Source organism: Prionailurus viverrinus, chromosome B4, assembly GCF_022837055.1.
Source record: "Prionailurus viverrinus isolate Anna chromosome B4, UM_Priviv_1.0, whole genome shotgun sequence".
Lineage (NCBI taxonomy): Eukaryota > Metazoa > Chordata > Mammalia > Carnivora > Felidae > Prionailurus > Prionailurus viverrinus.
The window spans coordinates 36,423,218-36,440,331 of NC_062567.1; the positions used below are offsets into that span (position 1 = coordinate 36,423,218).

Below are 17,114 nucleotides of genomic sequence, written 5' to 3' on the forward strand. Positions count from 1 at the left end.
TTTATCTTGATTTCACAGGCCAAATATTACCTTTAATTGTCCTGGGGTGAAAGCCACTACATTATATGGTGGAAAAGGAATAAGTGGGCATTAGCATTCACCAAGTTTCCATAAATGAACACTTACTCCTACCCCCTGACCTCTGGCTGCGCCCCTGTTAGCTGTCCACTTAGCTTAGTTACAGGACTACAATAGAAAGATTCTCAGTTCCTCTTTTTGAATGCCTTTTATTGATCCAACTCCACCCACCTCCAATTTGACCTTTGATATTATGAACTAAAACAGTCTTTGATACTGCTCTAACACACCCCTATTTTCCACCTCTGCCTACCTTGCTTTGCATTAGAATCAGTCTCAGTGATACCAGTGGCGCCTGGAACACAATTTTTTGCTATGAAAGCAGAATTCCTACCTTTTTCTTGGTGGGATCATCAGGTTCCCTGAAAAATGTGGAAGGATGTTAGTGTGTAATGGACAGTCTGGAGTGGGTGTTCTTAGCGTTGTTACTTGGGCAGTCATTTCCTTGAGTAGAAAATCAAGACACATTCCATGTTATGGGAAAGCATTTTGTGTGTCAGAAGAGTTTCTATAAGTTACTACATTTAGGTCTTTAGGTATACTAACAAGAGTGCTTTATGTTCCTTGGAATCAAGATATATCATCTTATCATGATGTCAAACGTCCTCCATTTCATTTCACTGGCCAGTTACAACATCCATATAACTTGGATTTGAGGAAACTATTGCTTTTGTAAATGTCTTTGCTTAATGTAGCCACTACTCATAGCAAATGTGTTACAGATGTTACAAAAATGTTGTACATGGGAGAAATAAGTGACATGTGGCATCTAAGCAGGTAGGAAAGACAACAGAAAAGGAAGACAGAGCAGAGAAAGAAATGGGCACATAGTTATCAAAAATGGAATGCAGGAAGTAGAATGGTTAAGGAAGTTGAGAATGCTGGAAGCAGGATGGAGAAATAAAAACGATCCTTGTTGTCTGTCATAATGTTGATGAGCACTAAAATCCTGCCAGGTGCTGGTTTAGACTAACTTTCTATTAGGCTTGCAAATAAGCATACTATTTTCCTAGCACATGAAATGTTATTAATAGACAAGGGCAAGGTCAATAATATAGAGAAGATGAGACAGAGGTAAAGAATCCAAAGTCTTTTTCTGACTCATTTCTTTTTCTTCTGACTCTTGTAAAACTTTAGAAAGAGTACAATAAAAACAAGTTTTACAAACAGGAGAATTTAAAAGAATAAGCATGTCTGTTTCATAGGCTTGTGTTTCCACAAAGATTTTCATGAGAAATCCATACTTGAAATGTGTATCTCAATGTCTTTTAATTTTCACTTGGCAAATAAGGTAAAGGGAAGATTTTATTTATATGGCTGATTAAGTCTTGCACTAGATAGGATTCAAACCTTTTGGAAAAGTCAAATGTCTCCATGAAAATGTAATCAACAATCTCCTACATCAAGTGTCCAGATATGATATATAGGATGTTTTAACTTACTAATATTCACAGAGAGGACATAACAGTAGAAAGAAAGATTTCTTTCAAAAAGGCATTTTAAGAATAAATATATAAGTAAAATGCTGATCACTAGACTATACAGTATATGAATTTTTGGAAGGTTTCACAGACATACATCATGATTTGATTTGTGGCTTAGATTGCAAGTTCTCGTTCCGGGCATCTTTTGCTTGACAGAAGCCCAGCACAGCTCAGGTTCCTGGAGAGTTTGGCAGTCTTCTGCCAGAGTGTCAGTCTCTAAGGGTTCAGTGCTTGGACGTCAGAGTAAGCGTTGATGACACTCGGAAGATCTGGGGGAGCATGTTACTAAGTTGATAGAACATTTCTTCAGAAATACTCTGTAAGAGGTAAAAAGAAAAGTTCACATCTGTTAAATCACCACTTTTAAAAAAAAATTTTAAAGTAACTTAAAATATGGAACTAATCTTGGATATGGAGAGAGATATATGAAAATTCTCTTTCATGACTGAGTTAACCACAGGGTCATGGGGCAGGGGGTGTTTTTCTGGCTCAATCTTCTGAGAATCTATGTTGTTTCTGTCAAATAATAAGCTTGATTGCCAGAAAAATCCCTAGATAGCTCTAGTGTAATCAGTAACAAAAGTACCACTACCTTTGCTAAGCTCAGTACAGAATACAGAATCATTTTCTGCTAATGCCCTTTTACATGGACTCTTCAAGATATATATAACATAAATGTGGGGAAAAAAACAAAAGATGAGTCAAATACAGTTTTGGCATTAAATAAAAGATCCCTTGAGTGGTAGATGCTGACATCCCTGACAATAAACTAAATGCCTTTATGGCATCCAAACACTTCTCTTAACAAATAGAAAGCTGTTAGTGTTTTTATATTATGTTGAGTTTAGGGCAGTGTGCCTAGCTATATCTAGGAGCAATACTATAGCAAAGATCTATTCACATAACACACCTGTGGTACCAGAAACTGCACCGTCCTGGAAATACCTCCATCCCAAGAAGCCATTTCCATCATGAAACCTAAAACAGAACAACACTTTGCTGAATTATGAATTTTGGTCTTCAAACCTACAAGTCCCTTATGGAAATAAACTGAATTATCATTGTGGGGCTTTGTGTCATTCCTCTTCAGGTAGCCACTTGTGTGTAGGCGAGCCAAGATCCAAAGAACAGATAAATTTCTACAATCCTTAATTCTCCATGCCAGAGAGGTTTAACATAATTTTGTCAACGTATTCTCATTTAGGATTTCTCAAGTCCTATTTAATCTCCATACAATGAAGCTAAAGCAGGTTATTAAAGATTAATTGAAGATGTGGTTCTATTTTTTTCTTTTTAAGAAAATAAAAAGGCAATAGAGAGCAAGCTATAATCAGAGCAAAATATAAATAACATCCAAATATTCCTGTATTTCAAGAGGGCCAGAGATTTGTTTATTTTATGACTGGAAAAAGAGAAGTAAAACATATTTGTTTGTTAAACCACTTTTAACTGAGTTACGAGATGACAGAGGTAATGTTCATATTCTTTCTCCTGGGTTGATCTTGTTTCAATATTTGGGAGTAAGAAATACAGATCATGTTGTTAAATATAAGGTTATGCTCACCTTTGACACACTTGAACACCAGTTCTGCTCTCCTTAAGCACCATGGTATAGTCATTTCCTAAAAACAGAACCAAAACATATCATATGTTTTTAACAGAACTCTGTAAGAAAAAAAAAAATCAGATCTTAATTTGTCTATAACATTGACCATCTACTTTGCGAACAGAATCAGGCAACTTTTGGTTAATGTAAGCTGGATTTCTTCTGGTCTTTAGGTATATAACTCCTTATGGCTGTTAGACTATATCTGTGGAATACAAACCAATTTAATTATCCTAGTAAGTGTAATTAAAAAAATTAAACATACCCTTAAAACTTTCTAGAGAATTTTAAAGACAAATATAAATGACATAAGAACTCCAACTACTCTCAATTTTAGCACGAATAACTCCATTAAATTGTATTAATATTTGAACAGTGCATTAAAATGCTTTTATTGTATACATATGAAAGTAACAGAAATAAACATCCCATTCCAGCCACCTACCAAACCAAATGCATCCATTTGTCTAAAAAAAGCCCCCACCCCACGGCTCCATTTTAACAACAGACATGAAAAGACATTTTACTGAGAGAACCTATGACTTTATTTTGAAATGTTTCCTGACCAAATATGGGCTTTCCCCCCTATCATTTAAGGAACTAGATGAATTAGAAGCCTTAAAGAGAGGTGGCTATAGAATCTGATCTTCCAAATACCCCATGTGCCTTTATTGAACTTAATCATAATGGTGTTAAATTGTCATGATCTCAAAAGGATTTTTATTTGCTGTCAGTTCAAAATAAACCCTGAATACATTTTTAATCTTTCTACTGGGTGCATTAAATGCAGTACAATAAACAAATAATTTAATAACCAAAAAAAAAAAAAAAAAGAGAAAGAATCACTATTGATACCTTATTATTAACTAAAGTTCACAGTTTATGCAGATTTCCTTTGTTTTTACCTAAGATGTTTTCTGTTCCAGGATCACATCCAGCATACTACCATATATTGAGTTATTATGTCACCTTAGGCCTGTGAGTTTCTCAGACTTCCCTTGTTATTGAGGAGTCCTGGTCAGGTAATTTATAGGATGTTTTCTACTGGGATTTGTTTGATGTTTTTCTCATGGTCAGACTGAAGCTATCGGTTTTGGTGGAAAGACAACAGAGGTAAGGTGCCATTTTCATAACATAATTATGTTATGATCTCAGAGTTTGTGGGTTCAAGCCCCGTGTCTGAGCTGTCAGCTCAGAGCCTGGAGGCTGCTTTGGATTCTGTGTTTCCCTCTCTCTTTCTGTCCCTCCTCTGCTTGTGTTCTCTCTCTCTCTCTCTCTCAAAAACAAATAAACATTAAAAAAAAAAAAAAAAAAAAAAGGAAACAATCCCATTTGCACCACAAACTGTAAGATACCTAGGAATAAAGCTAACCAAAGAGGTAAAAGACCTGTGCTCTGAAAACTAGAAAACACTGCTGAAAGAAATTGAAGAAGACACAAAGAAATGGAAAGATATTCCATGCTCATGGATCAGAAGACCAAATACTGCTAAAATGCCTATACTACCCAAAGCAATCTACACATTTAATGTAATCCCTACCAAAATACCACCAGCATTTTTCACAGAGCTAGAACAAACAATTCTAAAATTTATATGTATACATATATGTAATGAAACATTCCTCAGCCATAAAAAAAGAATAAAATCTTGCCATTTGCAACAACATGGATGGAGTCAGAGAAAGACAGTCAGAGAAAGACAAATACCATATGTTTTCACTCATATGTGGAATTTAAGAAACAAAACAAATAATCATAAGGGAAAAAAAGAGGCAAACCCATAAACAGACTTTTTTAAATAATTTTTTTAAGTTTTATTTATTTATTTTGAGAAAGAGATAGCATGAGTGGGGCAGGGGGAGAGAGAGAGAGGGAGAGAGAGAATCCCAAGCAGGCTCCACACTGTCAGCACAGAGCCTGATGTGGGGGTCAAATTCATGAAATCATGAGATCATGAAACCAAGAGTTGGAGTCACCCAGGCATCCCTCTTTTTTTTTTTTTTTTAAGTTTATTTATTTGTTTTGAGACAGAGAGATCAGGGGAGAGAAGGGGAGGAAGGGGAAGAGAGAGTGAGTCCCAAGCAGGCTCTGCACTATCAGCTCAGAGCCCAACATGGGGCTCGAACCCATGAACCATGAGATTGTGGCCTGAGGCAACACCAACAGTTGGATGCTCAACTGAATGAGCCACCCAGGTGCCCCAAGAAAGACTGTTAACTATAGAGAACAAACTGATGGTTACCAGAAGAAAGGTGTGGGGGGATGGGTTAACTGGGTGATAGGTATTAAGGAGAGCACTTGTTGTGATGAACACTGGGTGTTGTATGTAAGTGTTGAATCACTAAATTGTACACCTGACTAATATAACACTGCCTGTTAACTAGAATTTAATAAAAACTTAAAAAATTTAGAAAAAGGAAACAAAATTCCAACAGCAATTCTCACAGAGCTAAAATAAACAATCCTAAAATTTGTATGGAACCACAAAAGGCCCTGAATAGCCAAAGCAATATTGAAAAAGAAAAACAAAACTGGAGGTATCACAATTCTAGACTTCAAGTTATATTACAAAGCTGTAGTGGTTCAAGACAGTATGGTATTGACACAAAAACAGACACATAGATCAATGGGACAGAATAGAAAGACCAGAAATAAACCCACAACTATATGGACAATTAGTCTTCAGCAAAGTAGGAAAGAATATCCCATGGGAAACAGACAGTCTTTTAAACAAATGGTGTTGGGAAAACTGGACAGCTACATGCGAAAGAATGAAACTACACCACTTTCTTACACCAATATGCAAAAATAAACTCAAAATGGATTAAGGAACTAAATGTGAGACCTGAAACCAAAAAATCCGAGAAGAGAGCACAGGCGGTAATGTCTCTGACATCAGCCATAGCAACATCTTTCTAGATATGTCTCCTGAGGCAAGGGAAAGAAAAGCAAAAATAAACTATTGGGACCACATGAAAATATAAAGCTTCTGCACAGCAAAGGAAGTAACCAACAAAACTAAAAGACAACCTATTAAATGGAAGAAGATATTTGCAAATGACGTATCTGATAGAGGGTTAGTATCCAAAATATATAAAAAACTGATATAACCCAGCACCCCCAAAAACAAATAATCCAATTACAAAAGGGGCAGAAAACACAAATAGACATTTCTCCAAAGAACACACACACATGGCCAGCAGACACGTGAAAAGATGCTCAACATCACTAATCACCAGGGAACCGCAAATCAAAATCACAATGATACCAACTCACACTTGTCAGAATGACTAAAATTAAGTTCAAGAAACAAGTGTTGGTGAATAGATGGAGAAAAAGGAACTGTCGTGCACTGTTGGTGAGAATGTATGCTGGTGCAGCCACTGTGGAAGACAGTATGGAGATTCCTCAAAAAATTAACAATAGAATTATCACATGATCCAGTAATCACACTATTGGGTATTTACCCAAAGAATACAAAAACACCAATCCTAAGGATATATGTATCCCTATGTTTACTGCAGCATTATTTACAATAGCCAAGCTATGGAAACAGCTCAAGAGTCCATTGATTGATGAATGGGTAAAGAAGAAGTGGTATATATACACAATGGAATATTATTTAGCCAAAAAAAGAATGAAATCTTGCCATTTTCAATAACATGGATTGATCTAGAGAGTATAATGCTAAGTGAAATAAGTCAGAGAAAGACAAATACCATATGATTTCACTCATATGGAATTTAAGAAACAAAACAAATGAAAAAAGGAAAAAAAAACCCAGACAAACTGAGAAACAGACTCTTTAACTGTAGAGAACAAAGAGATGTTTACCAGAGGGGAAGGCAGTGGGGGTGAAATAGGTGAAGGTGATTAAGAATACTTATCATGATGAGCACTGAGTAATGTACAGAGCTGTTGAATCACTATATTGTACACCTGAAACTAATACAACACTGTATGTTAACTCTGCTGCAATTAAGATAAAAAAATGTCAACTGTGGTTATAATTGCAGACAATACTTTCTAAAAAGAAAATGGCCATACTTCGACTACTCAACTTGAATCTTCTGATTAGGATAAGGTTGAACTGCAAAGGTGATTAAGATTTAGTTGGTAGATGTCTTGAAAGTTAGATATCAGAAATATTTTCTGAGTTAATGCACCCATGGGAGAAACCGAGAAACTATTCTTTACTCTCAGGTATGTGCCTCTGAGGTATCTGACCTACTCCTATTAATCAGTTTCTCAGCCATTACCTGAAGGTGAGGAACAATCTGGCTATCTTATTTTTCACATTCAAAAACAATCACTTTGGGAAACTATATTTGGTTGTATATACCAAAGATAAATATATGTATGCCATGACATCTAACAATTCCATCCCTAAGTATATATCTAACAGAAATATATGTACTAGAATGTTCATAGCAGCATTAGTAATAATAATCAAAACCTAGAAACTAACCAAATGTCCATAAATAGTAGAATGGCTAAATAATTGTCTAGTCACACAGTGGAATAATATATAACAGTGTGAATGAACAATCTATAACCACAGACAATAATATGAGTAAATTTCACACACGTAATTATTGAGTGAAAGAAGCAGTATGTACTACAGAAACAAGCCTAAGTAATCTAGGCTTTTCAAAATGAAAAAAAATGGTTACCCTCATGGAAAGAGTGTGGTTTATGTGACTGGAAGGCGGCATGAAGGTGGCTTTTTGGGTGGTGTAATGTTCTGTTTTATGATCTGGGTATTGGTTACATGGGTGTTTAGTTTGTGAAAATTTGAGCTATATGCTTATGTATACTTTTCTATATGTGTACCATATTCTAATACAAATTTAAAAACAACACCTCCATCAACCACAGTTATAATAACTAAACCCTAAGTCCCAAATTATTCAACTGGTTAACAGTAAAAAATAAAAGGAAATCAGGAACTCTGGATTCTTGGCCTGCAGATTCATTCTACATCTATTAGGTTAGATTGGTTCCAGTACCTTCAGATCACAAAGATCTACAGAGATAAACTGGTGAAATCAGGATGTCTTTCTTCCCACTGATAGAATATTTGTTCTTTTCCTTTTTTTCTTTTTCGAACACTGCAATTAATTTCTACAGCTCTACCACAGAACATGGGCTGTTGCAGACATCATCATCATTCCTGTGCACACACTAAAATGTGGTAACTGAGTGTCTAGAAATTGTTTTGTTAGAGGAAGTAAACAACACTTGAAAATGCTCTGGGGCCCTTGCATGAAAGCTAAAGCAAAGATTAACTGTATATCCTGTGCAGTGTTGTCCCGAGTTCGTAGAATAAACCTCCTGACCCGAATGGATGTTTAAATACAACAAATGGGAGGATCGTGGCTCAATATACTTTTGTGAATTAAAATGGACACTTTGGAAACAAACTTAATGTCCTGCAGCTGGCTGTCCCGATTTAAAACATGTAACTTTTGTAACATTGTGGGAGAGGGAATGCTAGTAGTATCAGATGTCTGGAAGTAAATCCAAACTTAGTGACTTTAGGAAATACTGTTTTTGAGGTTGTTTCCCACCTACATATAACCATTTTTATAAACTGGTTAACCAGGAGTCCAGCTGCAGGAATGTTTAGATGTTTCCTTGCAGCTGGAATTCATCACAAACTTTTTGTTATTCTCCAAAGACTTTTATAGATGGACTAGTTAGTGACGATAACTTAACAGTGGCTAAAAATTCCTGATGGAATTAAAGCTTTATAAAGTGACAGTCGAAAAAATCCCAAACAAACCACGTTGTCAATCTCTCCTGATACCATATTAGGTATAACTGAGGCTACAGAAGTGAGCGGAATGAGAAGTTAGGCAGTCTGATGCAGCTCTCAGGATGGAGCCAGAATTCTCTTAATTGAAACAATGTGTCTGATGAAAATAAAAATGGGCTGAAAGGGGAAAATCATGTAAAATCACCTCATCTTACCTGGAATTGATTTTGTGTGCTTACATAGGGTATTGCATCTAAAATGAAGCCTTTGCTAATGAGTCTAAGTGTTTTGCTCTAAAAAGTAGTATTTATGTATACCCTTTACTTTGGGAAATACCTTTTAATAATCAATGGCCAAACTTCCTTCCTGGCATTCAGGATTTGCATTAAGCCATTTTGCCAAAAAAAAAAAAAAAAAAATTAATTAAAAAAAAAAAAAAAAAAGAAGCCACCTCAAAACCAGCAGGCACCAAGTTGATGACATGGGCCTTTCATTACCAGGTTGACCACTGGCTCTCCCAGAAGGACTTGCCTACATCCACTGTGCTGAAGCTACTTTGTTTCTCCAGACTATTGAAAAATTGACCTTTTAGTCTTTGTATTATCTCTTCAGCTTATCCCCTCTAACCAGTTTGTATGTGGATGAGAAGGAAAACAGGAGAGAAAGCAAACAGTCATGGAAAGATTTTTTTTTCCAGAATATACAATAATGCACAGTACATAATAAAATGAGTGAATGGTTATGCCACATTTTAATTGTAGAAGCCAATACTTGAACTGCCCAAAGAGCATCCTTGGGAGAATGTTAAAACGAGGCTGGCTTCTTCTTGTCATCTAGCATCTCCTTCTATTGCCTATTAATGCATACTCAGAGAATGCAAACTAACTTTTTAAAATTTATTTATTTTGAGAAAAATAGAGAGAGTGGGAGGAGCAGAAAGGGAAAGAGAATCTCAAGCAGGCTTTGCACTGTCAGCGCAGAGCCCGACGTGGGGCTTGAACTCACAAACCAACTGTGAGATCATGACCTGAGCCAAAATCAAGAGTTGGACACTTAACCAACGGAGCCAGTCAGGCGCTGCAACCCCCACCCCCAAGAATGCAGACTAATTTTAATCTTAGTGTAAGCGAAATATAAATGTGGAGAGAAATCTAATGCCACTTAAGACAAAAATGGAGGAAGAGGGAGAGAAGGGGGAGGAGTAAGGGCATATGCCTTATCCAAAGCTAAAGATGACTTTATTTTCTTGTTTGTGTACTGTAGGATAAAGCCAGAATTCTCTGAACATAAATGGTTAAGTATTATTCATTGGTTTGTATCATCTGTCACTCAGTGCTATTAACCAGATAGGAGATACAAAAGTGCATTAGTTTTTAAAAAGTGCTTTTAAAATGTAAAGTGGATTTTATTATTATTACATATTAAGGGTTAACATATTTATAAAATTATGATATTTTATACCTGCTTACCTCTGACATATCATGCACCAGCAAGAGAGGTATGCTTATTGTTGTGATGTCATGGGTACAGCAAACCTTGAGTATATTTCGGAGTCCCATAATGGCAGGATCTCGAGCAGTGATGTTTCCCGATTTCACATTGTCATCCACACAAAGGTGGAAAGCAACATGTATTTCAGAGAGATTAGAATGCCGTGTAATATAAAATTCTCCTGTGAACACCAAATGCAATCATGATTTTCAAATGCATCAATCGCTTTCAGCAATAGGGTTTATAAATAACTATAATTAGGGAAGTCAATGAGCTGAATTAGTAGAGATATATCAGGAACCTATATGTTGAGCTCAGGAAACAAATATGGCCATTGCTCCTTAATTCTTGGAAAGAAGGTGATAAAAAAAAAAGAGAAAATAGCCAATTTTGCATAAACTGGTATGAAGTGATCACCAAGTAGTAAGTAAATCAAATGAGTACTCACATCTATTTCGATGTAAATGCTCAAAATGTCCTACTTAACTCAAAGTGAATATGTAAAAACAGGTTGATTACCTGTCTTGCACATACCCTAAAGCAGCAATTCTCCATCTCAGTTTATGGATCTAACCTCCCTCCAGTCAGTGGCACAGAACAGAAACATAGAAATTGCCCTTAACTACTTTATCTCAGTATCTATTCCCTAATCCACAATACACTTCACCATCAAATACTTTCAGTAATATCTCCAACAATTTTCTCAAATCTGGGATACTCAATTTATTGCTATTACCCTAGCTCGAGCTACCATCATCTCTCACCTAGGTTTTTGTCATAGCCTCTTAATTAATCTCTCTGCTCTCAGTCTGGCCTACCTACAAACCATTTCCACATTTGCGGCCAAAACAATTTCAGTATAAATCAGATTATATCGCTCATCTACTTCAAATCATCCAACAGGCTCACACTTCATTCAGAAAACAAGCCAAGCCCCTTACTGTGGTCTGCGTAGCCTATATGATCTGAACACTGCCCATCTTTCTGACATCCTATTGTCTCATCCTCTCTTCCTGCCCAGCTACACAGGCTTTTGTAAAGTTCTTCAAACACGTAGAACTTGTTCCCAAATCAGGGCTACCTCATCGAAGTTTTCCCCCAAGATTCTTATATGGCTGACTTCTTTTCACCAAAGATGCCTCAGATCAAAGATCACCTCCTCAGAGAGATCTTCTTTGACAATCCTATCTGATAGGATACTTCTCACATATTCTCCTTTACATTGTTCTGTTGAATTTTCTTCTCAGCACTGAAATTATTTGAGATTAAAGAGACCATTGTTTATGCTCAACAACTACAGGGATTTTGTCTATCTTGTTTAATGTTCTATCTCCAGCACATAGAATGGTTCCTGGTACATAGGAGATACCTAATAAACAATTGTTGAATGGCTGGATGAACAAATGATTATAGACTGAATGCTGGAGCAGCATTTATCAAACCTTAGAATTCATGCTTCCTATAATTACTCCATTTTGTATGGAGCCACACTAGCCATCAGCCTGTACATTCTGCAGTTTCTGTCAAAATAAGTATATAAAATATACAAGCATATGAAGAATATGTTTTTACAAATACACATGCTTCCTTGGAAACTCTGATTTGAAAATTCTAGGGAAGCTTTGCTCTTCTAAGTACTACACTTTCATCACTAACCCATGCCCTCACAAATTCTGCTTCCACTTGCTTTAAAGTCATTACCTTAGGATTTTATTTATAAATACATGTATGCTTAAAAGTATTTGATATACTTTAGCACAGTGTTAATTCATTTGTAGTTACCAGTGTTGGTAAGCTATACCTATAGATGCTAGTGACAGGTCCCATGCAAAGGTCTTTTTTTTTTTTTTGGACTTAACTAGACAAAAAAATAAATAAAAAATTTAAAAAAGGAAAATTGTGTGGTGGCAAGTATAGTTGTGATTTCCTTGGAAGGCAATATAAGAGGCAGACTGTTTATCAGAAACCTGGCAGACTGTATGAGACAATATCCTTCCGGGCCCAGTGAAGTGCATTACCCCTCAACTCCTACTGATAATTTAGATGAGGGAAGTCACAGCATTAAATATGGGCTGCGGTCCAGCAGTGAGGCAGATGACTTAGTGAACAAGTCAGGTGCTCCTAATCCCCAAATTGGCACTGCTTTGTTTGACCTTACATGACTTGTCTCTTGGCCTCATTTTACCCAGTACTGAAATGGGGGTCATGGAGCGGGCAATGGTAATCAAAATAAGATGATATACAAGAAAAAGGACTAGACTGGGTATTAAGAAGATCGGATTTCTAGCCTTTATTGGCTGAGTTGATCTTGGGCAAATAAATTCAATTTAAACTCTGCACTTTGTATAAGAAATGCAAAAAATAATGCCTGACTGCTTTCCTTATAAAGTTGTTGTGAGAATTAGAGAATATAAACTGTAAATACTTAGGTAATGATCAAGTAAACCTACTGGTGAAAATATATAAATAAAACTATTTTCCTTTGCAACTTAAAAACTTAAAAGCATTTGTGACTTGGGTCTTTCTTCATCTCCTGTAAACTTTCTGGCTGTGCAGGCATCCCCTAACTACATGGAAATTCAGATGGTGTTAGCATATCTAACTGAACAGTTTGATACCCGTTTCTAATGCGGACTATGACATAGTCTCCTGATTTGGTGGTAATAATGCAATACTAACTTATAGGCTTTTCCCAAAAAGGAGCAATGAAGGAAATAAATATAGCAAGAAAGAAGTAAGTTGAAAAAAACCCCACACATCAGTACCTCCGGAATAGATAATAAGATTGGCACATTTTAAGAAAGCCACAAAATATGGATGATTTAAATTAGGGATCTGTGAAGAGAAATACAATAAATCCTGTCTCAATGAAGGTATTTTTAGATAGAGAGGAGGACAGTTTCCTGTTCCACAAAGTGGAGGAAACAGCGCGTGGTGATGCAATCCTGCCTCTAACATTACCCACGAAGGTAGGATATCTGAAGGTGGGAGGAAATTCGGAAGCTGATGACCACAAGCTAACTGCCTGGGACTGACAAGACGAATACCAGAAAGGGGCGTGCTATCTGCTTACATTAAATGGAATGTGACCTACCTGGGAGAAAATCTGGGGCAGAAAATGTGAGGAAACAACCTATTGAGGAAAATGCAAGCTTGAAATGATTAAAAGCTTACAACATTTCATGCTTGTGAACAGATATGTCTTCCTTGTCATACCCTGTCATATAAACACTACTAAGCATCATCAGAATGAATTCAATCTGGAAGAGGGCCTGAATTTCCAGTTGATAAACAATATGCCAAAAAATAATAAAGGAAATCAAAGAAATGGGGAACAGGAAAATTTATGGGGAAGTGGAAATAAGAAATTATATGACTCATGTTCTGTCTACAAGTTCAACTCTTTGTATCTCTAGTATTGTTTGTATTTCAGAATAAAAATGACTTCTTGGTTCATTTAAGGAACAATATATAACAGAAGGCATTTAAAATAGCAAATATGAGTAAACTTTTGCAACTTTGAAAAATTTTTCTTGTATGGATCTAGCAAGTCAGTACTAATATGAGAATAAAGATTTAAATTGCAGAACATCTGTGAAAGCATATTATGTAGATACAATGTTGTTTCAAAGTAACACATTGACAAACTTTTTACAAGAACTTAAATTTCAGAACTTGTATTTCAAATCTATGATCTCCATGTATGTGATTCTTAGAAAACTGCAATTTCAAGGAAAATACCACTTACCAGGTAAAATATTTAAATAGTTCCTGTCAGAATTTTTAGCCTTATCGTCACTTCCTCCATTTCGGTTTCCAGAATCTATTCATAAGATAATGCAACATGAAAGAACATACAACATATGAGAACACATTACTTCTAGTACTCCCCAATCAATCACAATAACAGCAAAAATGTTCTAAGCATAGCTAGTTGCCAGGCATTCTGATATACGTTTTACATGCACAGTCTCATTTAATTCTTACAAAACCCCTAAAACCACAGCCTTACAAGGTAGGTACTATTACTGTCTTCATTGTATACATGAAGGAACAGAGGCTTACATAAGTTAAGTAACTTAGCCAAAGATTCACAGTTAAGTGGTAGAACCAGGTCTTGAACTCATATACCCAGAGTCCAAATCCTATGGTCTTAACCACATTATACTTGCCAGCACCCTATTTTTCATCGGGAGGTTCAGGGCACTAAATTAACTACACATAAAACAACTTCGTTAAATAGTTGTAGTGTGGCCATCTTTATTTTTAGATTCTGAGTCACTGTTGTTGATATAACTTGTCCAGGACTCCAAGCAAATGGCGAGTAGTACCAGGAATCACTTGATATATAGCCCATTCTGCAATCTGGGGTTACTTCTTATCCACACCATATACAATGTATTTCAAACAGATATGTGAGACTTTGTTTCAAATGGAACATTTTTTAAAATATAATTTATTGTCAAATTGGCTAACACAGTGTGTAAAGTGTGCTCTTGGTTTTTGGGGTAGATTCCCGTGGTTTATCGCTTACATACGACACCCAGTGCTCATCCCAACAAGTGCCCTCCTCAATGCCCAAATGGAAGATTGTTTATTAGGTATTCAATAGTTAATCTTTTTTTCTAGAAGGCATGATATTATTTAGAAAGATAAATATTGGTAAAATAAGACATCGCAATTAACTGTACATTATTATACTTGGACACACATTATTTTATATACGTACATCTATTTTTAACAGATTTCTTATAAAATTCAGGGCACCTGGGTGGCTCAGTCAGTTAGGCGTCTGACTTTGGCCCAGGTCATGATCTAGCAGTCTGTGAGTTCGAGCCTAGCCTCAGGCTCTGTGCTGACAGCTCAGAGTCTGGAGCCTGCTTCTGATTCTGTGTCTCCATCTCTCTCTGCCCCATTCCCTCTCACACTCGCTCTGTCTCTCAAAAATAAATAAACATTTAAAAAAATTTTTTAAAGATTCAGATGTATCTTCTACCAAAACTTGAAAATGCAGAATCAATATTAGCATTCAAAGCAGCTATCTTTAAGAAGGTATCTGTGTATTTCAATTAAATGCAAAACTATTTTGGAAAGGCTGTCAGCATCAGAAAATCACTTGAAAACAGAACTTCAAAAGGGTACCTGAAAATATCAAGGGGAATTATGCTTTCAAAAGTGTTCTGAATGAAAGTAACTTCATATAATCAGTAATGAATAATTGGCCCAGAAAACAAATGATAAAAAAGGACTCTAATAATTTTGTTCACATGGGGTATGAACAGACAGAATTCTTACTAAGTGAATAAGAGAGAACAGTTCATAGTCTATTCCCCCTCCATGTTTTCACTAATACCTTGCAATACTAAGAAAATGACTTTTTCACTTAAAAAAAATGTACATAAAATGTGCACAGAAAACTCAATTGCTTTTGGCTTGTTAAAATGGACTGCAGAAACACAAAGATTCTAATATAATGAACACAGTAAAAACAAGTGATGGGAGTGCCTTAGAATAAACAAGTACTTGAGTATCGGGATGTAAATGTGTAGAACAAATATGTGGGCATGCACAGAAAAGGAAAAGACGGAGAAAGCATTTTCACAGAACTCTTCTATGACATGTGGGTTCCTTTAAGAAAGTTGTGTTTTATAAACCTACTTGTTTCACTGACTCACTTAAACCACAAAATAGTTGCTTGAACAAGAGCAAAATAATACCATGATTTACACACACTGCCTTAACCGTATGTGGTTTGAAAACTTCCTGTCATTTGCTACACACTTTGTATCTCTCATAAATATACTTAGAATCCTCCTCCTTCTCCCACACCTGTCATGATCTCAATCTTCATGCTTTTAGTCACTACTAAGAATAATATTAAAATGTTTCTGATCACATCACTGCTAGTTTGAATGAGACAGAGGAAGAAGATGGTAGAAGAATAAGAGGACATACTGGAACTTTCTGAAAGGTCCTTTGTTAGGATACATTTCTGTATGATTTCCTGACACGTGTCATATGTAACGCACAGTGCCACAGCAAAGCTACAGTTATCTAGAGTGGGAATATAAGCTGGTGGCACTGTTATGGAGGGCAACTGAGAACACTATCAATATTATTATAAATGTATGTCCCCTTTGACACAGTAATTTCTGTTAGAAGTCTATTCCTAGAGATAGGTTCACACATGCGTGGCACTATATGTGTAACGTGATTCATGCATTATTTGTTATAATAGAAAAAACGTTGGGATGGATTAAGTGTCATCACAGAACTGATTAATAACTGGATACCTTGCAATGGACTACTACACAGCAGAAGGTATAAGGATGCTCTTTATGCACTGATACGACATGATGGCCAAGATAAATATTCAGTAAAAAAAGCCAAGTGTGGAAAAGTGTGCAGAGAAGGATGCCACTTGTGTAAAAGGGAAAATTAAATAAATACACACACACATGCACTGATGTTTACATAAACATATGTCTGGAGGATACCGGGCAGCACTGGCTGTCTCTGGGGTGGGAAATGAGTGGCTGGTGGACAATTACGAAGACTTTCACTGTATGCTCTTTTATACAGTTTGAATTGGGAATCTTGAGACTGTTTTACCTATTTAAGAAATGATTAAAAAATAAAACTTTTTAAAAAAAAGGTCTATTGAATAAATACAGAAACTATAGTGAATGCTTACCAA

The 17,114-nt window shown here is 36.0% G+C and overlaps 1 protein-coding gene across 2 annotated transcripts in view; it reads right to left on the reverse strand.

Moving 5' to 3' along the window:
• Nucleotides 1-1,365: 1,365 nt before the first annotated feature.
• CB4H12orf4 (chromosome B4 C12orf4 homolog) overlaps nucleotides 1,366-17,114 on the reverse strand; it is a 46,734-nt gene continuing 30,985 nt past the window's right edge. For both annotated transcript variants that reach the window (XM_047867051.1, XM_047867050.1), the window contains exons 10-14: nucleotides 14,166-14,240; nucleotides 10,396-10,598; nucleotides 3,127-3,184; nucleotides 2,473-2,540; nucleotides 1,366-1,879 (exon numbers count right to left, since the gene is read on the reverse strand). In XM_047867051.1, the coding sequence (XP_047723007.1) occupies nucleotides 1,787-1,879; nucleotides 2,473-2,540; nucleotides 3,127-3,184; nucleotides 10,396-10,598; nucleotides 14,166-14,240 (497 nt within the window). In that variant the 3' untranslated portion in view covers nucleotides 1,366-1,786. The remainder of the gene's footprint in view (nucleotides 1,880-2,472; nucleotides 2,541-3,126; nucleotides 3,185-10,395; nucleotides 10,599-14,165; nucleotides 14,241-17,114) is intronic.